This window comes from Hipposideros armiger, unplaced genomic scaffold (genome assembly GCF_001890085.2).
Source record: "Hipposideros armiger isolate ML-2016 unplaced genomic scaffold, ASM189008v1 scaffold_66, whole genome shotgun sequence".
Classification (NCBI taxonomy): domain Eukaryota; kingdom Metazoa; phylum Chordata; class Mammalia; order Chiroptera; family Hipposideridae; genus Hipposideros; species Hipposideros armiger.
In genome coordinates, this window is record NW_017731416.1 from 2,777,527 (window position 1) to 2,804,455 (window position 26,929).

The following is a 26,929-nucleotide window of genomic DNA, read 5'->3' on the forward strand; positions in this document are numbered from 1 at the left end:
GCCCAGGAGGTGTGGTCAGCGTGGTGCGTGTGCTGGGGCCCAGGAGGTGTGGTCAGCGTGGCGTGTGTGCTAGGCCCCAGGAGGTGTGGTCAGCGTGGTGTGTGTGCTGGGTCCCAGGAGGCGTGGTCAGCGTGGTGTGTGTGCTAGGCCCCAGGAGGCGTGGTCAGCGTGGCGTGTGTTGCTGGGCCCCAGGAGGCGTAGCCAGCGTGGCGTGTGTTGCTGGGGCCCAGGAGGCGTGGTCAGCATGGCGTGTGTGCTGGGGCCCAGGAGGCATGGTCAGCGTGGTGTGTGTGCTGGGCCCCAGGAGGCGTGGTCAGCGTGGTGTGTGTGCTGGGGCCCAGGCAGGGTTGTAGGGCATGTGCAGCCTTAGGTGTGCAGATTCTTTGTGTGGGCCCAAAGTGGGCCCTGTATCTTCCAGAACATTCCAGAACCCAGAACATTCAAATGTAGATGGGCTGACAAATAGGACCCTCCAGGGAAAAGAGCAGAGGACAATGACCAAGGACAGTTGGCCAGCCTGATGCTAGGCCCCCTTGAGGGCCTGGGAAGATAAGAAGATGTTAAGGAGTGCAGTGAGTGGGCCCATTACTGGTTCTGAGGTTGGGACTAGCGAGGGAGAAGGGGACCCAGCTGGAGCTCAGAGGGATGAAAGGGGCAGGAGGCAGGACAAGCACTGAAAAACTGTGGGCAGGGAAGAGCTCACCAGTGCCCCTGTGGCCCGTGACAGTGTCCACCGAGGGTCCCTGTGGCTGGGTTCTCTAAGAGAGTGAAGACATTCATGCTGGAGATGCAAAGGCACTGGGGCCCAGTGTTTAGAGTAGACAGGATAGAGACAAAGGCATCTCCTCAAGGCTTAAGTAGCCGGGGGCCAGAGCATGTGGCTTGGAATAGACAGAAGCAGCTCCTTGGAGCTGGACCTTGGCAGAAAAGTCAGATCTGAAGGAAGGGCATTTCAGAAGCAGAGCTCCTGGGAGCAAAATGCAGGCTGGCTTTCTGGCAGGTAATGGGAGTAGCCAGTGGCATGAACACCTCCCCATGATGATCAAGTGTGGGCAGCAGTGACCCATCTGCTCCAAGAAACAGCCAGCCGGGGATCACCAGGCGACATGACGTTGAGTACACCTGTTTGTGTCTGTTTGGGGAGTGTGAAGAGACCATATCATGTGTGCTTAACAATCTCCTAGAATTTTCAGAATTTTGTGGATTGGTCAATACTGTCAGTAAAACTATATCATGTTAGTGAAAACATATCTTAAAGATAAACCCATTGGTTTTTGGCATTTACTGTTAATTGAATTTTCCCAGAAATGGCAGCAGAAAGATTGTTAATGTTCATGAATTTACATCAAGTTAAACATCTGTTCCTCATAAGCTAAACTCCAGTAAAGTTACGGCAGCTCATAAATTAGATCTGGGAGTAAAATGCTTCTTGCTCTTTGCACAGCTTAGCAGTTTCAAAATAGACCTCAGAATGACACATCGCAACTGAGGCCTGTGTAACACAACCACGCTCGGCTGTGAAGTCGGTGCCAGACGATTAAGCCAAGCTTTTGCTTTGGTGGTAAAGATTGCAGCTTTGTCAAACGGCAAGTGACATTGCTTCTCAGGCCAGATGGGTGCAGTGTGGGAACCAGGGCTACTTTTTGTGCAGGGGTTAGGGGAGCCTGCCCCTGAGCAGACCCAGTAGACCACGGGCACATCGGGTCTCTCCCTCGGGGCCCTCTGGGGGCTCTCCCAGGTGAAGGTCTCAGGATCTGAACCTAGTGTCTGGGTCCCCTGCCAGGTGAGAAGGGCAGGAGTCCAGTGAGTGTGGCTTGCACGCATGGGTGGTTGCTGTGTGGTTTCTGAAGGGACGGCCTATGCGTGGTTTGGGAAGGGAGCTGCCCACACCCCGGGAGTTGTTATCTAAGAGCATGACTCACCAGCCCCCACCCCAGCTCTTTTCTTCTCATCCCCTGCTCCTTCCCCCACACCCATCCCCAAAAGGGATTGCTTCTGCTAACAGCAGAAGAGTTCCTTCATGGTGTGCAATAGACTGTATCCTGCAGTCCCCTCTCTAGTAAATTTGGGGGTTGTAGGGGACTCCCGAAGTGCAGGGCTGTCCCAGTGAGGAAACTGCCAGCACACTGGAGGCCATCGGGGGCTGGGGTTTTCACAGGGCCCTTGGGATTCACCCCACGCACCTCGACCCCCAATTCTGCCTGTGTGTAAAGCTCTCCCCAGGAGCACAGAGGGTCCCCAGGGGCAGCGTGTGCTCATTTACTGATCAGAGCCCTGGTTCGGGATTGGACCTTTCCGAGAACTGTGCTGTGTCCCAGCTCACCCTCAGGCCTCCCCACCCAGGTTGCTCTTCCAAGCATCAGCCTACCCCTGGCCTCGTTGCAGGACTGTCCTGACCAGCAATGGCGGAACAAGAGGGCAGAAACTTCCACCACCCTCCTCGCCAGAGGCAGTCCCCAAGGTGCTGTGTGCCCACCGGAGGAGGCTCAAATGAGCCACTTTTATCCAACCCAGCATCCAGCAGGGTAACACCACCTTGCCGCCGCCACCCCCAGCCAGGCCATGCAGGCTTCGTGCTATAGGGCCACTGTTGCAGGTTTGGGGTGCCCCCACTGGGTGAGGTGGGATCCGTGCCCAACACAGCGTGGACGTCTGAGCATGGCTACATGTACACACTGTGGAGCTGCCCCACCATGCCACATCTCCCACACGGCTTCCCCCCAGGCCTGGAGCTGACATGATGGGTGACATGGGTCCCCAGCACCCTCCAGATTCCAGACCTTGGTCGCTGTGGTTCCGGGTAGCTGGGATTGTGCCCTCCTCAGGGAAGGGCTGCAGCCACTCTCTGAGCCCACCTGCTGCCTCTCTCCACCTGGGGTTCCATAGTCATCCAGTCAACAGACGTTTAATGAGCACCTTCTACGTGCAGGTGCTTGGACCAGGTACTGGGGATTCCACCGCAGCAAGGCAAGCCTGCAGCCTCAAGGGGCTCCCGATCTGAGAGGACAGACTGACAATCAGTGAAGGAGGCTGGGCGATGTGCAACGATGGTGAAGAACGGGGGCAGCACCCAGGGGGCTCTTGAGGCGGGCATGGCGTGTTGGAGAGGGAGGACATGGTGAAGGGTAGCTGGAAGGGAGAGAGCGGAAGAGGCAGGCAGAGACTGCCCCCTTCCCGTCTCCCTGACCATCCTCCCTCCCTGGCACCACGTGTCTCCAGCCTCCCCTCACCTGCCGCCAGCTGCATCCTGTATCCAGGACCTGGGCCTCCGTCAGGAGCCTTCCCCACACGGCCAGTCTCACTCTCAGCACCTGAGCTTCCCACTGCCTTGCCCCCACTGTACAAACCCCCCTTCTCTTGACTCTTTGGAGTCCTCAGACCCACCCACACTTGGACCTGGAAGCATCACCTACCACAGAGTGGAGATGGTCCCTTTGAGGCAAGGTCTGGCAGGGGCGCACGTGGCTGATAGAATAGTCACAATGTCTCCTTTGCTTCCCTTTGTTTTGCAGTAGAAAGTGTTCCTTTGATGGACATTTAATTCCAGAGGCTGCTACCCGCTTCCTATCTCTGTCTACTCAAAAAATTAAATGCGGATGTGCCTGTGCTCCTGCTATAATAATCTCCCTTGGTGTGGAGGGAGTGTGGCTGGAATGGGAGAACATTAGACTCTTCAAAGAGGGACAATTATTGAGGGAACTAGATTAATGAGGTGTCATAACAACTTAGCCAGATCTGCGGCTGACCTTTCTCATGGAGAACGGGCTTGATAAATGTAGTTCATTACCAAGTTCTGACATGAAAATAGGATCCCACTCTGGGCTCCTCAGCAGGCTGATCAATATTTTATCTGCCACAGCAGGCCTGGTTTGGGAGCAAGAGGAGACCCACACATAGGTGCTGGCAGAAAGCCTGAGGCCAGTGCCAGGGGCTGGCCAGGTGGGCAGGAAGGTGGCTGGGCCCTTCCAAGGACCTGTCAGAGGTGCTTGTCAGTATCAGGCTGACCAGGACATGAGCCTCCCTCCCTGAGAGGCCCCAGGGCAGTAACATCCATGGGCGGTGGGAAGGGAGGAAGGAAACCTGTTTTTCCACAAACACTGATACAGTGGCCACCTGTGCCAGCTGCTGGGCATTGGTGAAGAGGACAATGACAAATGAGTCACGGCCCGGCTGCTTGGGACATCAAACCCGTCTCATCAGGAGAAGCCGCAGACCTGGCTGACCACTTGGACTTGGCAAAGTCCTCTCATGTTTCCTTTAATGTCATGACCCTGTAAGGCGGGAAGGGGCTAATTTGACCCCATTCTAAGGTAGGAAGCGGAGGCAGAAGGGCAGGGCAGTGAAGGCCTTTCCTAGGGTCTCACAGCAAGTCAAAGGCAGAGCCCGATGGTCTCCTGACTCCCCGTCCAGTGCTCCGTCCAGCCTTGCAGTGATTGTCATTAGTGGAGTTGGTGTCAGGTAGACATAGCAGCCTATGAAGAAGTCCACCTCTACCTTAGGACCCAGGCGAGATCATTACAGGGTGGTCCTGTCACCTTGGAGTCTTGATGACAGTCTGCCCTGGAGCCACAGGACTCAGTTCTTCCCCATACCCAGTAATTACCTCATTCAACAAGCATTTAACCCTTAATGCTATGTGTGTAACTGTCTCGTCCAAGCCCACCTGCTTAGAACTTGCCCCATGGAGAGGATGTAGCAGATGTTGATGACATACCATCCAGACTCCCTGAGTCCGTCCCAGAGCTTACGTGCAGCTTTGGTGGACAAGTCCCCATAACACTCATCAGTAGTATCCAATCTCAGATACCTGCATCTTCAGCTTGAAATGCTTTCTGGCCTCAGGAGTGCGCTGGGTCCTCATCTGGGGACTTTAGAAGTGCTGGGTGAGGGCAGGGGAGTGGTTAATGCCCCCAGGAGCAACTCTCAGCCAATAGGGGTAGAAGAGGGTGGGAGCGTACCAGCCCCCTCACACCTCCGTGGGGCAGTTCAGAGGCATGCTTGGCACACTCCCTCTGAGGCCCCGTGGGACTGAGCCCCAGGTGCCCACGGGGGCAACCCACCCTTGATTGGCTTTCCGCCTCCCCAGTTTCACGTCTCTATTCCTTCCTCACGCTTCTTAGAATCACCTCCAAATATACTAATCACCCCTAGATCCTTGTCTCAGAGGCTGTTTTGCAGGAACTCAAATAGAGGAAAAGCTTCATGAACAGTGTTGTGTACGGGAAGAGAGTGAGATGGATGGAGGAAGGTGGCTCTATGTGCGTGAGTGGGAGGGGGCTGAGCTGGGCTGGAGAAAGAAGAGGGGAGAAAGCATGGGCGAAGGCCCAGAACAGGTGTGTGTCAGCAGCAACCACAACACAGTGAGCATATGGGTCAGCAGGGGACTTGCCTAGACTTCCCCGAGCCTCATCAGAAGGCTTTTGGATCGAGCTAAAGTCACCAAAAAGATACACACACAAAAATTATTTATGAACACACAGATTCCTCTTTACCTGGAAATGACCAAGACACAGAGGAAACACTTAAATGACTTTCCAAGCATGTGTACTAATTCTGTCAGTGCTGCCAACTCATGTAGCAGGTCCCCTACGGGTCCCAGCTTGGCAGCCCCTGGTGACCTCATTCAAGGCACAGACCTCAACATCATATCCAAGCATCCCACTCTCCAGAGTCCTCTCTGATAGTCCCGCCACCTTTGGACCCACGAGTGAGGAAGCTTGTGATACTCTGGGGTGGGCTGCACAGGCCCTGGCAGTGGGACTGGGCTCTGCTTGGGGACACCAGAGAACAGTGCTGTGGTCCTCTAGCCTCTGCCACACCCCCTCCAGGGGCCTTCCCTGCAAAGGGGCTGGGGTCCCCCTGGGACCTAGGCCTGCCCCAATCAGGAGCAGGGCCCAGGGAGTGCCAGGGACATTTGGGCAGAGTCAAGATGAAGTCAAGTGTGAGTGTGCAGAGGTTTGGGTGAAGACCACTCTGTAGGGAGGGAGCAGTAAATGCCACCCCCATGGGCAGGAGCATGTGCCAGTGACCAGTGCTGCTAAAGCTGTTGTGTGGGCTGGCTGGATTGGGGGACAGGTGACCTGTGTGAAAGTGAGAAGGACCCCGAGCCTTGGGCACTGGCACTCTCTTGCCCATACTGAGTGGAACTTGTGAAGGGAAGGAGGGAGTTCAGAAAACAGAGGCTGTGTGGGCCAGGCCTTCGCTGGCCAGGTCTCAGCTCCTTTGGTCAGGGGCTGAATGTCACCTGTGCCAAGGGCCTGGCTTCACCTCTGGTCAGGCTCTGAGAGGCAGTGTGGGTGATTTCTTTTCTTTCTTTTTACTCCTCTGCACTTTCCAAGGGTTCTTCAATGGACATGCATTTCTTTCGTAATAAGACAAACGTTTGAAACGGGCAGCAGGGTGCGGAGCCTTTAGCTATAGACCAGGCTGACAGATTCACCAATACCCGCCGCCCATTTCGGCGAGACACTCCTATCTGACCCCACAGGGTAACCAGGGGTGTTGTGAGTGAAAACAATAAAACTGTGACTTGGTAAAACACCACTCTTACATGCCTTGCTAGAAAGCTGTGCATCCTGGGAACCAAGGCCTGCCTCGGGGTCAGTTTTCAAGAGTGCAGTCCTTGCAGGGGCTGAAGCCCCAAAGGGTGTCCCAGTGAGAGAGTTTGGACTTTGGAATCTAAAGTGACCATCTGCGTGGGTGTGGAAATGCTACCATTTGAGCATCTTCCCTCTGGGGCTCATGACTCCCCAGAGCTACTAAAGGAGCTTGATAATATTGGGCCAATGATTTAACCATTCGAGGTTAGGTCAAGTCTCTCTTGAGACTCATGGAAAGCACAACTGCTCCTGGGTCAAGAAGGATTTAAGATTCTCTTCCCCAAGCCCCTCCATTCATCTCAGGACCCCCATGTCCGGCACAGGCCCAGCAAGGTGAGGGCCCTCAGTAAAGGAAAGGAAGGACAAAGGAAGTTTTGCAAACTGTGCCCTGTGGTACCTGGCATCCTGCCACAGTTCCCTCTCTTCCCTCCAGCCTCGTCATGCTCCCCTCTCCAGGCCTCTCTCCAGCCCCGCCATACCAGCTTCCTACGGCCTCCAGACACACTCTGACACTTGCTCCTGCATATGTTGACCCCTTCTGCCTGCATGTTGCCCCCTCTGCCTCCTTTCCCCCAACTCCCTCCCCCTGCAGGTCTCATCCTGAAGGGCCCTCCCTTAGAGAGACTTCCTTCACCCCAGCCTTGTCAGCTCCCCCTCCATGGGCACTCTGGATGCCCAGGACCGGACCCGCCATCCTATCCCCAGCATGCCGCCCAGAATCTGGCACAGGGTTTGTAAGTCAATGCTGGTGAAAGATGTCAGGAGCAGGGCCGGTGTAGGCCCTAGTAGGGGGCAAGACCAAGGGCACAGAGAGCTGACCCCGGAAACTGATGCACCTTTCCCCTAGGTTGATGTCTAGACATGTGCATAACTTCCTGACCAGGAGACGTGTCCTGGGCAGTTGCCAGCATGGAGAAGCCGGAAGCCTGTGAACTCACAGTGAACTGTAGGGATATGATTGGAGGGGCAGATCCTGGGGGGTGTTGCTGCGGCCCACCTGACAGGACCCACCTCGATGGTTCCCCTAGCCTGCCAATGGGAGGTGTTGTCTAGCTGCAGACCTCTGGCCCGGAGCAGCAGGCAGCTCAGAGATTTATGCTCCACCAACGTCTGTGAGGAAGGGTGGGGGGCGGGGGGACCAGCGGGAATGACACATCTCTGCCCATCTGACCTTTCCTGGCCCGTCCTTCAGGTGGCCCTGCTGTGATGTGTTCTTAGGCGCCCGATCGTCCACTAGCAGTTCTGAGTCAAGCCTCCTGTTGACCCCACATCCATCTGCTGTGTATACCAGCCTCACGGCATCCGGGCATGAACGCCTGCCCCCAGGAGAGCCTGAGGGCCCCTCCAGGATAGGTCCCTCCACACAGAGATGAGAAGTCACGTTCCCAGAGATGGGAAGCTTCAGCTAGAGCCTCCATCTAGCTCATGTACCCAACTTCTGGTCCATTTTCCAGAACTGGGTTTCACCCTGTTGGGGGTAAGGGGGCAAGCTTTGGACAAAACTATTCCTCTCTTTTCCCCAAACTGACCTGTATCTAAGCCCAGGAAGAAGAAAAACCCAGCAGGTGGCCATATCTTCCCCTGGGTGCCAGTGGTTTTGTAGTGGGACAAGGCCACTATTTTCAACACTGTGCAGCTAACCAGACTTGAGAATTGGGTTCGCCAACTGGTGGCCCTAAGCACGCCCTGATATGGAACCCTACCAGGCCAAGGAGGGTGCCAGCACGGTTAGGAGGATGTGAGAGCCATTCCTGTCAGAGCATGAAGACTCCCAGAGAACAAATAGATTTGATTATATTGAACACAGAAATTGATTTTTTTTCTAAATAAACATGCAGGAGGAAATGGTAACAGGCATCTGTTTCTGACAAGAATCAATTGACCCCAAATTGGAAGAAAATCTAGAAACACAAACAAGCACAAGAGAAAGTGGTTGGGCCATCCAGGCTTATCCAGTGAGGGAAGGAGGGAGGGAGGGAGAGACAGACAGACAGACTTCCCCATCAGCCCTTCCCCCACTAGATAGCTTGCTTGCTTGCTGCTGTTCAGCAAATGTGCTTCTAATAATGATAAGGGCTTATCATTTGATGAGCGCTTACTCTGTGCCAAGCCTGTGCTCAGCCTTTTATGTGCGTCTCTTACTTAATCCTCATAACAGCCTTCTGTGGGAGGACGTGATCTCCCCATTTCACAGATGAAATCATTGAGGCACCTGGTCCAAGGTACACATTCAGGCAGCAGCAAAGCTGGGACTCAGACCCAGTGGACTTGAGTCGGTGCTCCCCAGCCCTGCCTTACAGTGACTCTCCAACCCCGAGGTATTCTCTGGTTCCCTAAACCAGCCTCGGAATTAAGGGGACGTGCTCAAGGGCTCGGACAGTCCATTCCCAGCATTGCTTTGGCCCTCCACCCGGAATGGACGGGGAGGAGCCCAAACTCAATTCTCCAGGACTCAGCCTAGCCAGACCCAGGAAGCACTCCACCCCCAGGGAGGTGGGGAAGTGGGCCTGGCAGGGCTCTCCTGCTCTGCTCACAGCCCTGCAGCCCCTGTTACACAGGCTGTGTCCATATGGTGTTTATCCTAGTGGCCCACCACCAGCAAGATCAAGTATGTCATGTCACAGAGCATCGCAGGCCTCATTTGCCAAAGCTCTGTGTGGTGCTGATACTGTGCGGCAAGCATGCCTGTGATTAAAGGCCCGCGAGTGAGCTGCTGTGTGCACTTGGGTGTTAATTTCGTAAAGCTTCCCTTTGTTTCTTGGTCATAGACTTGCGTACACATGTTTGTTTTAAAGTAATCCAGCTCTGGGAATGTACCTAATTAACTTAAGCAGGGCTTATTAGTCCTGTTAACTCAAACTCCTGAATCTACGAGGCCAAGTATTCAAAAGCAGCCTTTAAGGTAGGATTAAGGCAAAGACAAGCTATTACAAAATGGAATTGGGGCCGGCTTTCCTAAAGCCGCTGTGGGGCTACGGCTGTGAATTCCCCCCTGACAACTCCCTATTCCACCTGGCAGTTGCTCTATGTGTGGCATGTAGTAGGTGCTCAGTTAATACCTGTGGAATGGACAAACAGGCTCCACCCAGCATTTGCATCATGTGTAGCATGTATTCAGTGCTCAGTAAGTATTTAGGAGATGGATTGGTGGGCAAAAGGACAAACAGGTCCCATCCACTCCAGGGGCGCCCTGCACCACACACAGTAAATGCCTAGTCACCCATGAATGGGGCGGACGTTCTCTCAGCACCAAAGAGGAGCCTTGTGGCAATAACCTCATCTTCTCTTCCAGGTGACCCATGCACCATGGCCAGTTACGCCCGCCTGAAGAATGTCCTTCTGGCGCTCCAGACCCGCCTGCAGCCACTCCGAGAGGGAGACAGCAGACAAGACCCTGCCTCCCAGAAGCGCCTCCTGGTGGAATCTCTGTTTAAGGATTTGGATGCAGATGGTAATGGCCACCTGAACAGCTCTGAATTAGCTCAGGTGAGTGCAGCATCCAGTAAAAATCGAATTACAGAGGAATTCAGTTTGCCATTTAGCATGTAAGTGAAGAGAGCAGGGAGGTCCATGTGAGGAGAGTCGTTTGTAACTGTCTCTGTACCAGGACACCACGGAGGCCCTTCTCCTGCAAGAGAAAGCCTTCTCTTCGGGGCCAGAGAGCTCGCATTGAACTCCTCTGAGCATCTCTTACTAACAAAACAGTGTCAAGTGTCTTCTCCCCACCAGCCACATTCAGCCAATATTTACAAACAAGCTTTGAAACACGCGCAGCTAGCTGGCAAAGCACACACTTCAGAGAGGCTGGTCTCCGATGTCATGAGGAAATAAATTATTCCTTCCTTGAGCCCTTTACTTATTTTCCTCGGCTAGAAGCAGGCTTGGTTTCCACCAAACATGGTTGGAGCTGTAACCTGGGCGTCCCGAAGTCCCCTCCCCTAGGATCTCACCATTCTTTAGTACCCAGATATTAACAATCCAAACCCTAGCCTGCCTGCTTTCAGGAAGCCCTGTGTCCACCCTCAAGCACTGCTCTTCCATTTGAGAGACACTTAGATTGGTGTCCCTCTGTCCAGCTACGAGGTGGTGTGAGGGCTGTTAACACCTGCAGCAGAGAGAAGCGAGGAAGAAGCCTTCTGGGGCCCAGCCACTGCCAGCAGCACGGAAAACCTCTGGGTGCTGGTGGCAGGAAGGGGGCTGGGGGTCTGGCAGGGCCTGCATTGCTGCTCTGCTGGTTTGCCTGAGGCCCTGGAGCCACACCAGGCAGGTGCAAAGATTTACAAGGAAGGCGAGGTCAACCTCCCCAAGCAGGGTGCTGGGCAGGGGCAGCTCCCCCCAGAGACCACAGAGTGCCCTGACAACAAGGACACGGCTGATAATAAGGAGGGACAGAGGACAGAGAATAAAAATGAGTCCTCGCCTTTGATGCCATTTTAAAGAAACCCTTCACATGATGCGGTGACCTTATCAAAGCTGTGGCCATGTCATCAGGAAGGGCTGGGCTGGGGCGTGCCCTAACACTTACTGAGCATCTCCTGTGTGCTTGGCACTAAGCCAGCAATGTAACAAACACAGTAGAGTTCCTTACTGTGTAGTGTGGTCGCTGAGAATGCAGGCTTTACGGTCAGACTGCCTGGACTCAAGTCCCACCTCCAGCATTTACCACCAGTGGGTGTTGGGAGACACCCTCACCTGACTGTGACCCCGTTTCTTGTCTGTGACCATCACAGGGTCATCGGGGGTGAAGCAAGCTAAGACATGTGACGTGCTCAGCACCATGCCTGTCACATGGTGTATGCTCAGTAGGTGACAGTGGTCAGTATCAATGTCATCGTCATCTTTATTCCTATGAGTTCCTCCTTAAATCTTTCAGCCATTCTCTGCTTTGAGGTAGGCACTACTGTTCTTTCCACCCCACCGATTGTTTTAGATGAGGACACAAGGATTCCAAAAATCCAGCCTGAGTTACATTCACTACCTGGGACATGATGGAGCTAAGATGAGCCCAGGTGGGCTGGTGTGCACCCCCTGCTCTCATCACAGCACAGGGGTCTCCCTGGAGGAGAATGGCTCCTACCAGGGGAATCTACCTGCTCTTCTTGAGGTCTGTGGAGCCAGCAAGTGCCCACAAAGCCTGAGTACAGAGCAGTCACCCAGAGGCTCTGCCAAGCAGGTCCCCCTCGCACAGCCCTCTACTCCAGCCAGCCCAGAGCCCGCTTCCAGGGAGCGTGCTGGGAACCACAGCTCTAAAGGCACTTGCAGACCCTACTCTGCTCACCCACACCTAGGCAACAATGCAAGTCTATCCAGAGACTGCCTCCCAGGAGACCTGCGACCCACAGTCTCCCAGGTGCATGCCATCTCAGCCATGCCAGCCAGCATGTCACCACCTCCAGCAGCACTAGGCCCCCAGCTGTGGCTAAGAGCCCGAGGGCCCACAAATGACCCAAGCTGCTCGGGGAAAAGCCCTGGTCCTGTTAGTTATAGTTCCCGGCAGGAAGAACCGTCTTGCAATGCCCCACACTACAGGGTAGGTGGCTTGGCTCATCCTGGACAGAGGCAGCTGTGGGCTCTCGGCACCCCAAGCCCATGTGGCTCCCCGGTCGCTGCCAAGTAAACAGAACCTCCCTGGTCATGTTGCTGTAACCTGGCAGAGATGTGCCCTGAGGCACCTGAAGCCATTAACAAGCATGGTAATTGGACTATGATTTCCTCTTTAAAATTTAATGTATTTAAAGTCCATTTCATAAATCTGCCAAGCAGAGCCCAGCTCAAGTGGGCCTTTTCCTGACACTGAATCAAAGACGTTGCGGAAAAACTTGTCGGTCCTATGAAAAGTTAATCAATTTCCAATGCAGAAATAGACAAAGGGAAATTTCCATCTCTGGAAGATTGATTTCGGGCGTTATGGTTGATCTCCCTTTTATCGAACACTCTTACTTGCTGGGTGAAGGGTCATTTTTTTAACATTATCACATTAAATTGCCTTTAATATATCAGGCCAAGCTGAGACTGTTAAATAAAGAGAAAATGCTCCTGTCCACCTTCCCCCCAAAAAATAAAATCAAATTATTTCCTTTCTTCTGAGCATTTTCCCTGCAAGACACACCAGCCTCTGGCTCCAGCTGAGTGAGGGTGCCTGGAATTTCTACCCTTAGTCACCGTTTGGCATATGGGTGGTTATGCTGGGGAGGCCTCTGTGCCTTGCGGCCCAGGCCACATCCAGAGAGAAATTCACAAGGGCCCACGCATGGCCCCCGTGCCAGAGTCCCAAGGGTAGACGTTTGTGTGTCCCTGGCAGGACAGGACAGGCAGAGGCAGAGGCTCAGACCTAGGTCAGTAGAATGGCAGCTGCCCCCTTCTAGGGGATGTGCTGTGGCTAGGAGGTGCAGCCCTGAGATTGGTAAGGACTGATGGGGGACGGGGCGAGGGAAGTACTGATGGAGCAGTGACCTCCCAGCTGTACATGGCTGGGAGCGAGGGGACCTCAGTTCCCACACCGAGTTCAGCCACTGTTTATTTGCTGAGTTCATTTGATCAGGCCCCTTCTCTGTTCACCAGCAGGAAGGGGTAGACCAGATGGCCTCAAGGATCCTTCTCACTTCAGACTGTCTGGGGTCTGTTTACCCAGATGAGAAGAAGACACAACTGAACACTAATCCCAACTCTGCCCCTACCACTGTGTGACCTTAGGAAAGTCCCCACCCCTCTCTGAGCCTCAGTTTTCTCATCTATAAAATGGGATGGACAGACAAGACAAAACCAAAGTTTTTGTCTTGTGCTCTCCAGGGCCCACTAAGCTGTCACTGGAGTTCTCACCTGCCCCTCAAGCCAGTGACTGCAGCCCCAGTTGGCCTGAACCATGTTCCAGCAAAGCCCACAGCTCTGAGCTCACTCCTGGCTCCGGCCTTGTTCCCTTCCTCGCCCGCAGCACGTGCTGAAGGAGCAGGACTTGGAGGAGGACTTCCTAGGGTGCTTGCTGGGCGACCTCCTCCGATTTGACGACTACAACAGTGACGGCTGGCTGACCCTCCGCGAGTTCTACACAGCCTTCCGTAAGTCAGGGCCCAGCTGGGCTGTTGGGCGAACGGGCCTGTGTCCACAGGCATGCCTGCACCTAAATGTGGCGGGGCCTTGGGTCCGTCCTCGGTTGTCTCCAAGGTTGGTTTCTTTTATAGATGAAAGCAATTGGATTTGTTTTGCAACAAGCCTGAGCTTTAAGAAAAGGGTAAAGGCGAGTGGGTGGGGAGACAGGGGGCTCGTTCTGTTCCTTTTGGATAACGGCTCTTCTCACTGTGGTTGAGGAACCCAGGACTGTGATTTAAGCAAGGCTGGTAGCTCACCGCCAGACACCCCTGGGGGAGTCTGAGACTGCACATGGAGGGAGCAGATTTTAGGGCTGTGGCCTGGCCCCCTTGGGGAGCCCTGCCTGGGGACAAACCCTGCAGGAGGGTTCTGGAGGCTGGGCCAGATTGGAAAGGGAACTTCATCAGAGAGCTCAGACAGAGTTCAGCAGTGGGGAGACGAAAGGGCTGTGCTGGGCCCTAGCTCAAAACAAGAGGGGACATTCTTGGCCCCGAAGAGATGAAGCCCCTTTGTGTCAGACAGCATTCAGGCTCTGCTTAAAGCAGCTAATGTGTGTGCCCTATGTGATGTGACCTTGGACTTGACCTGCAGGCCCTGGAATTTGGGAAGTAGGTGTGAGACGCCCACTGTAAATTGAGCCTCTGAGTCACAGATCCTGGCATTCTCTACACAACCGGAATCTCTACCTGGGATCCCACTTTTCAGAAAGGTGTTACTGCTTCCTGTTGACATCTCTGTGCGGTTGTTATTCCAAACGTTCACAAAGCCTGAGAGGGAGTCCTTGTGCTTCATTGGCAAGAAGGACTCTTGTGCAGATAGAATAGGCACTTGTATGACATAAGAGGAGAGAAACAAGTGCAATTCTCTCCTGCGGGAAATGTCCATGAGGTTGACGCAGGGGGTGCCTTTCCAGTACACAGCATCCCTATTGCCAGGGACCAAAGTCCAACCTCCAATTCCAGGAGTCTGCGTGTTATACTCTGACTTGGTATGGTTCCCCATCCTCCTCCTCCCTGCCCACTCTTAACACTCATGTCTGCTTACAGTAGTTCAGAATAAGGTGTAAATGACTGATGGCTTAGCCTGCTGTGGGAGGGCGGGAGGGGGGGATTGATTTGTGCATCAAGGAGCTTATTCCCTGAAATAAATCTCTAAATTTTGGAGTGTGTGGAAGTATCCGCAGCTCCCTACACCTAGCTTATGAGAGCCGGTTATTGATTTTCAGGAATTTTGCAAGGCAAACAAACAGTTGATAGCTTTCAATCAGCCATGGTGGGAGTATTTACACCACAGAAATTTACACCATACAAATGCTGTGAGGGGTAGGGGGTCTTTTTACTCTGGAGAGCCAGTTGGTAAGCACTGACCTCCACTCCACTCCTGTCCCCAGAGTCCACCTCCTGCAATATCCTCTCCATGCGTCTTCCCCACGCCGAGACCCCCTGATGATTCAATCCCATAGAACCTGGACAAGAAAAGAGTGGCATGGTCAGGGCGAATGACAGGGAGAGCAGCCCCCCTCTCCCTATCAGTAAAGCAGCAGCAAGTGTTCTGGGGACACTTCTGAGACATCCCCATCAGTGCTCTCTGGGCTCAGGCCCCTCAGCAAAAGGAGCTATGAAGGGAAAGGTTGGTGCATTTTAAGAACCAGGGGCCGAGGCTGGACTTCAGAATTTGGGGGCGCACCAGGCATCACTACTCAAGTGTCCCGTGGTGGCAGCATTAAGCACAGAATGGTACTTGCTCAGGCATCGTCCTGGTCCCTTGTTCCACAGAAGCCTCCGCTCCATGGGCTCTGTTCCCGGAAATCAGTGGAGGCCAAACAGGACACTACTTGCTTTACTCTCAAGGAAACGGAAGCATCTCTGCTTCCCCGAGGAAAGAAAGCCTCCCTGATGAAGGTCATGACAAACACAAGCTGCCCATGGAGAAGAGGGAGATCACCGCTTCACCACCGGCCATACGTCTCCTGAAGGGCAACGTGGTATCTGTTTCCTTCATTCCCAGATTATTTGAAAAGCATTCCCATCATCATTTTTTAAGCAAATGGACTTGTTTTGAACCAGACAGCCAAACCATTCATCACAGCCCAACCCAAATAATAAATATGCAATAAAATATAAACTCGCAGACATTTAGGAAGCCCCAGAATGAGTTAACCTGCTATAAAGGCCTGACATGTGGCAACTCAGAGCACATGGGATCAATGGTTTTTCAAAGTCATAGGAACTCGAAACTGAATCCCAGAGCTCTGGGAATGGATTTATGGTTCAGTGAATATTAAATAGGTAATTGAAGTGAGACACACAGGTACAACTTATTACCCAGAAATCAATGGGCATTCAAGAAATCTCACTACAACTCAAAAAGCAATAGCTCAAACATGTCAGCAACAACATTTTAAAAACTGGAGCTGATGGGCTGGCAAAGGTTGAGACGTTAAGATTTTATTTTCTAGTCTCTATTTTGCCAGGGTCCTTGGGTACCAGGCAAGATGAGGTCCATGGGATGAGCCTGGCATGGACTCAGTTGCTCTATTTAAGGATGGGTTCGGGACATTTTCCCTGGAGAAGTGGATTCTAAAAACCAGTTTGGGGGTTGGAGGTCTCCAAAATGACATCTTCTCGTGCAGCTAGCCCAGCCATTCATGAGAAGATGTGTTTGACACTGTCTGCACCTGGCTGAGGGTGATGGATGTCAGGAATCCCAAGACTGGTGGTTGCCCGCGCTCAGCTTGGCAGGTTCATGGTGGGGCTGTACCATCCTCCCCGCTCTGCAGAATTGGTGACCCCTCCCCAGGGAGGAGAGCAGAGGACAGGTCTCTTAACCATGGAAGTCAGTTCAGTCTTTTTCCAACTGTCAGATGGAGCTAAGGCTCCCAGTCACCTGTCTCTGTACAGTGACAAGAGTGAAATATGAGGGTGTCTTCCCTCTCTTCCTCCATTTATCACCTAAACATTCTCTTCAAGTTGCTTTTGGCTTTCCAAATCACAGACTGATCTGGGAACTAAAGGCACAGTGTGCTCTCGGCACGTCCCCTCCCCCATCCCTCCTCCCCCACCCAACAAGCAGAACTGCTGGTGCCTGCTCTGAGGCAGAGACCCAGGCCCCAGGGTCACTGGTGAGCAAGATACGTGCCGGCCACAATAAATTAATCTAAAAGTTGCTCGTTTAAAAAGCTTTTCAATAATGCATGTTTTTACACTTTTCTGAATGCTTGGGCTGGGATCTTGGGGAAAACATGTTGCTTAAATGAGGATTTTTCTCTCGCTTTAAATTCATTACAAGTTTCTTCTGCTTTTTAGAAAGATACTTGTCCTTTTAATTAATCCCGTGAGAGCAATGTATTGGATGCAGAGGAAGGGTTTGAGCAGCTAGCAGTGCAGGATGGAGGGCCTCACGTGTGAAGGCTCTGGCATCACAGATATATTGTGTCCAGAAGAACCCGTGTCGGGGAACAGCAGGGAACTAGTTGTGTGGGTTGGACACCCGCCCTCAGCTCCAGGCAAGCAGGAAGGAAAACGGATTTCATCTGATGATTGCAATACCTCTGTATCCAGGGCAACTCTGTGAAACCAATGAAATGGTCACCTGGTGAATTTACAGCTGTTTTTCTGCCATTGTTGCTACAAAATGAAAGGATGGTACTATGTCGTTATCCTCTAGAATGAAAAATGCCTGGCAAAGGCCAGACACCATGGTTATCTCAGTCAGTCCTCACAGCCGCCCTGCGGTGAGCAGAATGGCAAGATACAACAATGGCAAGCACCCCTCCCCCAGCCTATCGGGCTCCCCCTCGGCATAGGGTGAGTTCAGACAGGGAGCTTAGATGGCCAGGATTCCACTTTATCCTGCATTTGGTTCCTGAGTTTGGGATAGTGAGTAACAATATTTCAGATAGCTTGGGGCTTATCAAAAATTCTGTCCGAACTTGTTTAGCTCTTGAATGTGAACAGCAAGTAATGTGGGCCAGTGTCTGTTTTGGCTGAGGCCAGGACCATTGGTGTGATGACTCGCCCAAAAGGTAAAACCGGTTGCCTCACGCAAGACTTGACAATCAAATGGCCAAAAACTGATTCACTGCCATTGGTGCTTCATTTGCTCAAGGGCATAAAACAGTTAAATTGGAGTGGCCAGAGGACAACTTGAAAACTAGAAGTTGCTGGGAATCTTACCACCCCCTCCCAAAGACAGAAATGGGGATACTTTCTCCTCATTTCTCAATCATGGGGCTTCGAGGAAGCTCCCACATGAGCTTGCTATGTGCCCTTGAAGGCAAAGTCATTGTGCCATCTGAATGATTTTGTTTGTCAATATCGCTTTAGTTAGTAATGGGCTCTTAATACTCGAGTCGTGTAAAATGATACCTAACGTTTATCATGTGTCAGCACTGTGTATTGTCCCAACTTTACAGATGAAGAAACTGAAAGAGAGAAGTTAAGTAGCCAACCCAAAATCATAGTCAACAGGTAGGAGAAATAGGATTGAACCCATATGCCTGATTCTGGAAACTTCTCATGCACTTCAACACACTTTGCAGCTCATCATTAGCATTCTCCATTAGGGAGACTCTCACTGTCCCCACAGTGGGTTTTCTTAAATTTCAAATCCCAGCTCAATAGTCTCCTCCTCCAGGAAGTCTTCCTCAATCTCTCTTCCTTCTACCAAGCCCCACACACCTTCCTCTGTGTGCCCACAGTCCTGAGTTCACCTCTACACAGTAGCAAGGTCGTGGCCTGATGGTTGAGTGTGGACTGAGTCAGACCTGGTTCGAATCCTCATTCTTCCACGTACTAGCTGTGTGACCCAGGACAGTTCTTTACCAGAGATTAAGCTGAGCTTCAAGATCCTCATCTGTACAATGGGCATAATCACCACTGTTACGGAGCAAGGGCTCGCTGCCGGGCGCACCTAGAAGCCAATATTGTGGCACAGGCTTTTTAGAAGAGAACAGGCTTTATTGTGAAGTCAACTGGCAAGGAGACAGGAGGCAAGGCTCAAATCTGTGTCCCCGGTGGAGGGTTTAGGGTGGGATTTAAGTGGTTCCAATACCAGATCTTCCTAGACAATGGACCCTTCGTTCCTGAAAGGGTTCCAACATTTGGATTATGGTCATGTCCCGGTCTTTTGGTTCTGTGGCAGAGGGAGAGAAAGTGACTTTGGTTCCAGGTGTAATTTGCAACATTTTCTCCTCTGCGTATGCTTCAGCTATATGACTCGCAGTTTTGTTCTGTTGTCTCTGACAGGATAGGGCCAGTTTGAGCTGGTTCTGCAGCTACACCACCATATAGGGTTACTCAGGACTAAATGAGATACTATATGTAAAGTGATGAGAATGATCCTTGCCTAGGGTTGGTCAGTGATGGAGTGTGGAGATTTCCCTCTGTGTCTCCACAGCCCCTCCTTCCCAGCCCCTGTCACTCTGTGCCACGTCAGTGTTCTCCTGCCCATGCTCTCACCATGTGCTCTTGCCTAGCATGAGGTCTGGCACCCAGGAAGCCCTTGGTAAATGTTTTCCCTGTAAGGGATGAAGTATATGGAGAAATGCACTTGACAAGCAGAGGTCCAACACAATGTGACTGTCTCAGTGGTCCCAGAGGGCCTCTGCATGTCTCCAGGGGGTCCCAGGAAATGGGGACGCTGGCAGGGAAGCACCAGCCAAGCTGGACCAGGCCAGTGAGGGCACCCTGCAGTCCAGACATGCAGTCCCTGGTCCACTAGATAGTGATGGGGTGTGAGCTGAGCCCCTGGTGCCTATATGGGCCTAATGCTCCTTTAATGAAGACAAAAGCTGCTTGTCCCATAAAGCTTCCATCTTGCTCCCAGGGCTGCAAATTGGCCATTCAGGCCTCCTCGGATAAGTGTTCTTTTAGGCTATTAGGCCACCTGCCCCTGCTGAATTACCTCCACCTCTGACAACTGTGTGTGGAGATAAGGGCTCCTGCTCAGTCTGGCCCAGCCCTCTGGTGTCTGGGTCCGATGTCTGCATCCCCAGGGGAGGCAGCAGATGCTGGCTGCGAGAGGGCCAGGCTTAGCTGGTGCTTGGCTTTGATGTTTCTGTGCAAAGCCCTGCACCTTGGGAAATAATTCATTAGCATAGAGTGTGGGTTTGTATTTCTTCTGAGCTCAGCTCCTGAGAACCTGGAGCACACCTGCACAGCCCCTGCTCTGTCCCCATGGCCACATCACAAAGACTGAGCTCGACACCACACAGCACAGGGTCTTGGGGCCTCTGCCACCACATTCCCTGCTGAAAACTGGAGACCCTGGCAGCTCAAGGTCCCCCAAGCTGGCCCTGGCAGGCCAGGAGAGCAGGCTTCTTGAGAAAAAACACTGAGCACAGAGACCCAAGCTCCCTGACTCAGGCCAGTGCCAGAAATAGTCAAGGAAGCAAAGCAGCACCATATTGGGTCACTGGGGGAAGGTGAGGCAGGTCTGCTGTAAAGCTGGTGTGGGCCAGCCTCTCTGTAAGGACAGAGAACATCTGGGCAGGGAGGTGCAGGCCCATTCTTTTGGGATATAGCATCCATGTAAGGGGCAGGCTGGTCAACCAGAACGTTTCAGAGGAGCCTGGCCCGGCGGGGGGAGGAGCACACATGGGGAAAGGTTCAGCACCTGAGGCTGGGAGCTTAGGAGGAGGAGAACATCAGGTCAGCAAGCACAGGGCCCAGTCAATGGCCTGCAGCAGGCAGGTGACAGCCCTAAGCAAGACGAGCAGGCCCTGCCCACATGGGACTTCATTCTGGCAGCAGGGCGGGTAGGAAACAGAAAAGCAACCAAATAAATCAAGTAGGAGCTGGGACAGAAAATACAGTACGGGTTGGCAGGGGGACCCACTCTCCCCAGAGAGGTCAGGAAGGGACATTTGAGATGAGGCCTGCACATCGGGTTGGGAATACCCAGGCAAAGGATGAGGAAAAAGGTGACCCGGACAAGTGGGGGAAGGGTGTGGCTCTTTAGGAGCAAAGGGCTTGAGTGAGTGAGGAGGCTGTCACAAGGAAGAATGGCTGGTGGGTGGGGCCCCAGAGGGCAGAACTTGACCAAGAGTCCTCCAGGGCAGAAAGAAGACAGCCTAGATCTGCGGAGGCCTTCCCCAGCCAGCCAGCCAGCCTTGTAGGGGTTTCTGGGGAGTATGAGGCCCCATCACTGCAGGTGCGCCAGCTCAGGCAAGTCACTGCAGAGGGCACTGGTATCAGCCGGAGAGCTGGACTTGGCCTTGGAAGCCCCTTTTAGTGATGACTGTCTGGACAGAAAAGTGAGCAGAGCTGCTGGCTAAGGTCTCAAGGAACCTGTGCTTCAGAGCCAGACTCTGTCCTTGCAGTCCTTCCTGCTGAAAGCGCACTTGCACCTTCTATTGGATTGCATGCGGGATGGGCTGGGAAGCCACTGGCAGTCTCTGGCGGGGGGCATTCAATGAGTCCTTCACAGGGCAGATGGAAGGGGGCCGCCCCTCCCTCTCCATGCATGTGAGCTCTGGGTTGGGATGATCTCACCCCGCATGACACAGCGGAGGGGTCAGTTCTGAGCCAGAACTACTGCTTGCCGGCCCTCACCACCACACCCTCTGTCCCTTTCTTATTGGACGGTTCAAACCCAGATGCCCCTTGCCCATCTCCAATGCTTTGCTTCTAACAGCTGCATTGTCAGGCCCAGCACTTTCAAGCCATTGTCTGGAGCTGAGCCTTCAAGCACTTTCCATTTTTAAAGATCCCAGCTGGAGGTTGTCAATGGCCTCAGTGCAGAGCAATTCAATAGTAGAAAATGAACTAATTACAGGTTGTTATTGAAAATCTATTGTCTACAAATTGCAAAGAAAACTCATTAGAATATGCTTTGGTGATATTTTTTTTAAACCCTCCTCTTGGAGGGAGAGTCCGGGGCAGAGTGGCTGGATACCTTGCTCCTCCCTGTTCCTGGTCAACGCTCCCTCAGGACAGAGACCAAGGCGTCACGCCGCCCAGCCTCACATTGCCCGCTCCGGAAAAACAGGAAACTCTGCGTGGAACAGAGAGCTTTCTGAATGTTAGTAAATACTCAGAAATGGCTGCAGAGGAGACAAAGAATTTCATTGCAAAGATATAAAATGAGAACAATTTAAATGTCAGCTTTTTATGTGGATAGCACTGTGTTGTCCTCGTAAATATCTGTTTTGCAAAGCTTTTGTGAGGACTTCAAAGGACTTCAACAAGCAATTAAGTACTGAAGGTCATATAACAGATTTCCAAGCTCGCTCCCTGGCAGTAGAGCATTGAGAAAGTTTGGGCTGTGAATGGCCAAGCCCTCCGGAGCCCAGGTCTCCAGGGGGCTCCTCAGAGGCTGAGGTTATCTCCCAGTCTCCAGGCAAGAGGGCCTAGAGAGCAAGCTGAAGGCAATGCAGGGGTGCACCCCGGCCCCACTGCCTCCTGGTCCTGCCAGCAGTGACCACATCTCAGTACAGTGTGACCCAGGTAGCTTGTGTGGGCTCTGCGGCACCTGGAGACCCCCAGTGTTCTGAGGTGTAGAGAAGGCACCCGGTGTACTGCTGAGGGGTGAGCCCAGCCGAAGGCTGTATGTACCGGAAAGGGTTGTTGGAGCACAGATCAGTTGTCCTCTGCCTTGTGGTCTTTCCCTCCTCCCCAGCCACCGTCTTTCAGCCACCGTCTTTCAGCCTCCGTGACTGTATCCACAAGACCCGCTGCCACTGTGCAGGTCCAGCTTGTAGGCTACACAAGGAACAAGGAGCTGGGGGCAGAAGCGTGCGAGATGCTCCACTCACATCAGCATAGCGACTAACTGGGTGGGCAGCATGGGGGCCACATGCAGGGCTGGGGGACACTCAGAAGTCCCAGCACCAAGGTGGGCCTGGCAGGAAGTGGCTGGAGAGCCAGGCCCTAGGGACAGACAGGACCCGGATAGACAGCGGTGTCTTCTCCTGGGAGAGGAGAAGGAAGGGGCAGGGCACAGCCAAGCTGCTGCCTCCTGCCTGGAGCAGGCACTGGGGTAGCAGCACACGAGGGGCAAGTTGGAGACCCCAGACCACAGGCTGGTGACCCATCTGAGGCTTCCTGTGCACCAGCAGCTCCTGCTGGCGCCTGGTTCTTACCTTATCAGGACTGCGACTCAGTGACTCTCGAGTCCCAAAGGCCCAGAGCCCTGCCCCTCCCAGGTCCTCCCTCTCGGCAGAGGCTGAGGAGAGGGAAGATGGTAGGTGACTGAACTATAGGCAGCGGCCATGGAACCAAGAGTGCTCGAACAAAGACAGAAGCACAAGGGACAAGGCAGTCACAAACCCAGGAGGCACAAAAGGGCAAAGGGAAAACGGGCTGAGAGCAGGCAAGGTTATTACCGCCTGAGGCATTTTGTTCCAGCTGGAGGGAGGACAAGGGAGCAAGAGGAGAAGCCTAGAGCGTTCCATAAGGTGATATAGTAGGTGCTTGCTAAACATTTATTGAAAGGATTAAAGACCATGCTAGAACTTTTTTAACTGCAGTAAAGAGAAAAGGTTCAGAGTAGTTGTGGCAACTCTCAGAGATGATGAAGAACAGCCGGAGGGCTTTCTCTGGTAGTGGGAGGGGGTCATCCTGATGCCACATGTGGCACTAGCCTGGTCAGCAGCCCACCATGGTTCTACAGGAGTGTTGGGTTAGCTGGGTCTCTGGGTTGGCAGAAAGGTGCCCTCAGGCTGGCTGGCTCCCACCCATGCTTCTTTTCACGCTCTGCTGTCCTGGTGGGACTCACTTTCCCCTAAAAGCTGGCCTTGTGCCGGATAGTTCAAAGCCAGTCTTAGGTCCCTTTAACTATGGCATCTGACAATCCTTACCAAATGCCTCCCGCAGACTCCCAGGCCCAAGGTCAAGGGGTAGAGTGGGATTCAGAGGCCCTCTGCAGTCATGTGGGAACATGGGAGGTGCTCCCCACTGATGGAAGAGCCCAGGTTCCGAATCTGAGGAGGCAAGCCTACTAATGGCCATATGCCTCGGGCCCTGAGTTCCCATTTAGTTCACACAGGTCCTGGGGACTCCAAATTTGTGACGGCTGCTGTCATCCTGGGACCCGTGGGACAAACAAACATGCGTAACTAGGCTGTTGAACCACAGGCTGGAGTCAGCAGAGGTACAAGCAGGAAATCAGTTTCATTCTCATCTGCACAGACTTTTTAGTGAATCCCGAGGCTTTGCAGCCTGTGGGCTATGGGGAGGGGAGGATGTGTGAAGACTGCTGACTGGCTTAGCCACCACCACTAAGTGGTCTGCTATCACTCTATAAAACATGGGGCACCTTGGCACTGGTTTTCCATTATCCGCTTTGGCCAGAATTCCAGCCCTCTGGCACTGTCCCATCTGTGTCCCACTCCACGCACGATACCTGCGATCTGCCCAGGATAGGTGGTGGGGAGCCAGGTATGCGAGCAGCCCCGGGCATCCGGTGAGCTGAGCCCTCGGAGAACCCAACTTCTCCAGCTGGCACAGGCATTTTGTCTTCACACAGGTGCTGCAGGCACAACAACTGTTTGTACACTTGTCGGGATTGCAAATTACTTTCAAATGGCAGTGGAAATGGGGCCCAAAGGCCTCTGCCCCCTCCACAGTGCCCCATGCACGTGGGCGGGCAGCTCCCCTGAGTGCTGTCTCTGGGCTCACTGGTTTCCCCAAATGCTCTCAAGCCACTACAGACACAGCCCTACCAGCTGGTGAGGTGCTGACGATAGTGCTTCAGAGTGGGCAGCCTCCCACCACCACCTTGGGCTAAGCACTCACTGCACGCCAGACGCTCACTGTGCCAGGCACCTGGCAGGCTCCATTCCAACCCCCAGTTCTGAAGATCAGGGAACTGAGGCCAGGGAGGGGCACACAGCTGCTAATGCAGAGCCAGTGCTGCGGGTCCAGACCTGAGCCCTCAGGCACGGGTTCCACACCCAGCTCTGGCCAGGACCTTTTGCAGTCTCCATTTCTTCCCCCAGAGGTCAAGATCCAAAGAAACCCCATGATCTGTGACTCTGGGATGAAGCAGAGAGTGCAAAATCCTCTCTGAGGTCTGTTTACCATGTGCCATTACAGAGGGCAGGGCCCCTATACCGCGTTATCTTTCCAGATCCTGAGGTCTGTGTGCCACAGGTGCTCTTAGACACATTTCCCCAGGTCCCTTTCAGATGACACTGTGAAAAGAGCCCCTTAGGACTGGTAGGCTTCAGCTCCACAGGGGAAGGTAGAGCCCCAGGGAGCAGACCTGTCACTCAAAACAGGGGTTCCCACGCTCCCTGAGAGATCAGGTCTCTGTGGAAGGATGTTCTCCTTTCAAACTCAAAACCCAGCCAATATCGATCCCTTCCCAGCTCCCACAAATAAAAGCACTTCCAGAGACCCCCCTTTTTAGCCCTGTCCAGCCCTAGTGTTGGTCCCAATCCTCAAACATCTACCTCTTTGCAATGGTGCTGAGACATGGGCTGGCTCCTGACACGGGCTCACACGGGAGAAAGGATGGCGTGGGCGCAACACTGCCTTCCATGTGTGTTTAAACCACCCCTCCCTGGGGTACCCTACTTACACCTTGGTGCAAGCCGACAGCCCAGGAAGAGCTCACCAGGCTAAGCAGGGTCCAGGCAACAGCTGTGTGGGCCACATGTGGGGCCCCCAGCACACAGGGCACAGGATGCAATGGAGGATTAAAGGGTCAGTGGAAATCGTCCATGGCTGGCTCAGCCAAAACATACAGAGATGGGTCAAGAGCTGGGCCAGAAAGAACTGGAGGTCAAATAAGGGCATTGAGAAAGCTCCCAAGACTGGCCCCAGGCCCAGCCAGCCCTGACATCTGGAGGTGCTAAGTGACAAGTAGACTCGATGACACTCAGACTCCCTCTCTGTGGAGACAGTAGTCATTGTGTCTCCTGGACCACATCCCACCTTGGAGGGAACAGGATAGGTGGGAGGTGAGGGCTGAGTCCCGCATCCTGCCATGTCCTGGTCACGCCTGCAGTGAGGCAGCTCTGTCCTCGCCTGGGACCCTCAAGGCCTGAGGGTTTGGGGCACATACAGAATTACCGCCCTGCGGAATGGTGGGCAACTGGTGACTAGCACTTCCTGATGAAGCTCAGGGCTTTGGAATTTGGGAAGAAACAGAAAACATGCATGTTTACTGGCAGAGATGCGGGCTGTGAGCAAGGTGGGGGGTTTAGAGGAGAGCAGTAGAGGTCACCCCTAAGGGGAGCCCCAGGGCAATCGGGTATATCTTCCCCTAAACACAGGGGTCTGCCCTGTAGACTTCCTCACTGACTGTGTCCTATATGGTTAAAAGTTCTGTTCATTTTTCCTGGGGTCTCACTCTCCCGAGCCCCACCCAGCACGGAGCACCTAACGCCCCTTGCTTCCCTCCAAGAATGTGCACACACCTTCCCAGACAGTGGGGGAGGTGGTGGGAGACCTAAGGGCTGGTGGTGTCGCCAGTAAGGGAGCAGTGGCCTCTGCTGATGGAGAAGCAGTGGGTACGTGCGTCTGATGGGGAAGGAATGTCCGCGCACGTGCACTTGGAATGCTTTCCCTACGTGGGCTGAGCGGGGCTCCTGGTCCCCTCGAGTCAGCTCTCCACCATTCGGAGGCTGATGATCCTCTTTGGATTATTCATGCCCACACTCCACACAGCCTCCCTGCTTCCTCTCCTGGTCAGGGTTCCGAAGCGGCCCTTGTGCAGGAGCAGCAGAGACAGGAGCAGGGAAAACTCAGAGCAGCTACATGTGCTGCTGATAAATGGCCCTGGGCAGCAGTGGCTCTGGAGAGGAGGGCGGAACCCCGAGTTAAATGGACAGAGGAGGAGGGACTGCAGGTATCTGTCCATGTGGACCCTGCCTGAGCCTCCCCACTCACGTGCCCACCTCCCTTTGAAGTCAAGAGAGGTTATTGATCTTGAATGGAGTGGAGGAACGGACCCGGTCCAAGCCCAGGACCCCTGGCCTCCAGGCCACGGGCCCCAGCCCCTCTGTGGCAGCCTTGACCAGGCAGCTGAGTAGATGAAATAGTCACAGGCCCAGAGTACGTCTGGGCAGCTCGACTTTGAAAGGCCTGCATTGGACTAGACACTGTGCCAAGCCTGCTCCTTTGAAGAGCAGAGGTTCCGAGGCTGAGGCCTCGCAGACTCTGTCATGGCTGCAGACAGAAATTTCACCAAGATGCCCAGGGTAGAAGCTGGCCATCATCTCAGGAGAGCTGTGTGGTCCTCACGACCGCACAGCCACAGAGCCCTGGCTCAGGCCTCGGTCCTCCAAATGTGCAGGG

General features: G+C 53.5%; 1 protein-coding gene across 1 annotated transcript in view; it reads left to right on the forward strand.

Moving 5' to 3' along the window:
- Positions 1-26,929, forward strand: part of FSTL4 (follistatin like 4) — a 414,473-nt gene that overhangs the window by 284,985 nt on the left and 102,559 nt on the right. The window contains exons 5-6 of the mRNA XM_019642158.1: positions 9,892-10,085; positions 13,531-13,654. Coding sequence (XP_019497703.1) covers positions 9,892-10,085; positions 13,531-13,654 — 318 coding nt within the window. The remainder of the gene's footprint in view (positions 1-9,891; positions 10,086-13,530; positions 13,655-26,929) is intronic.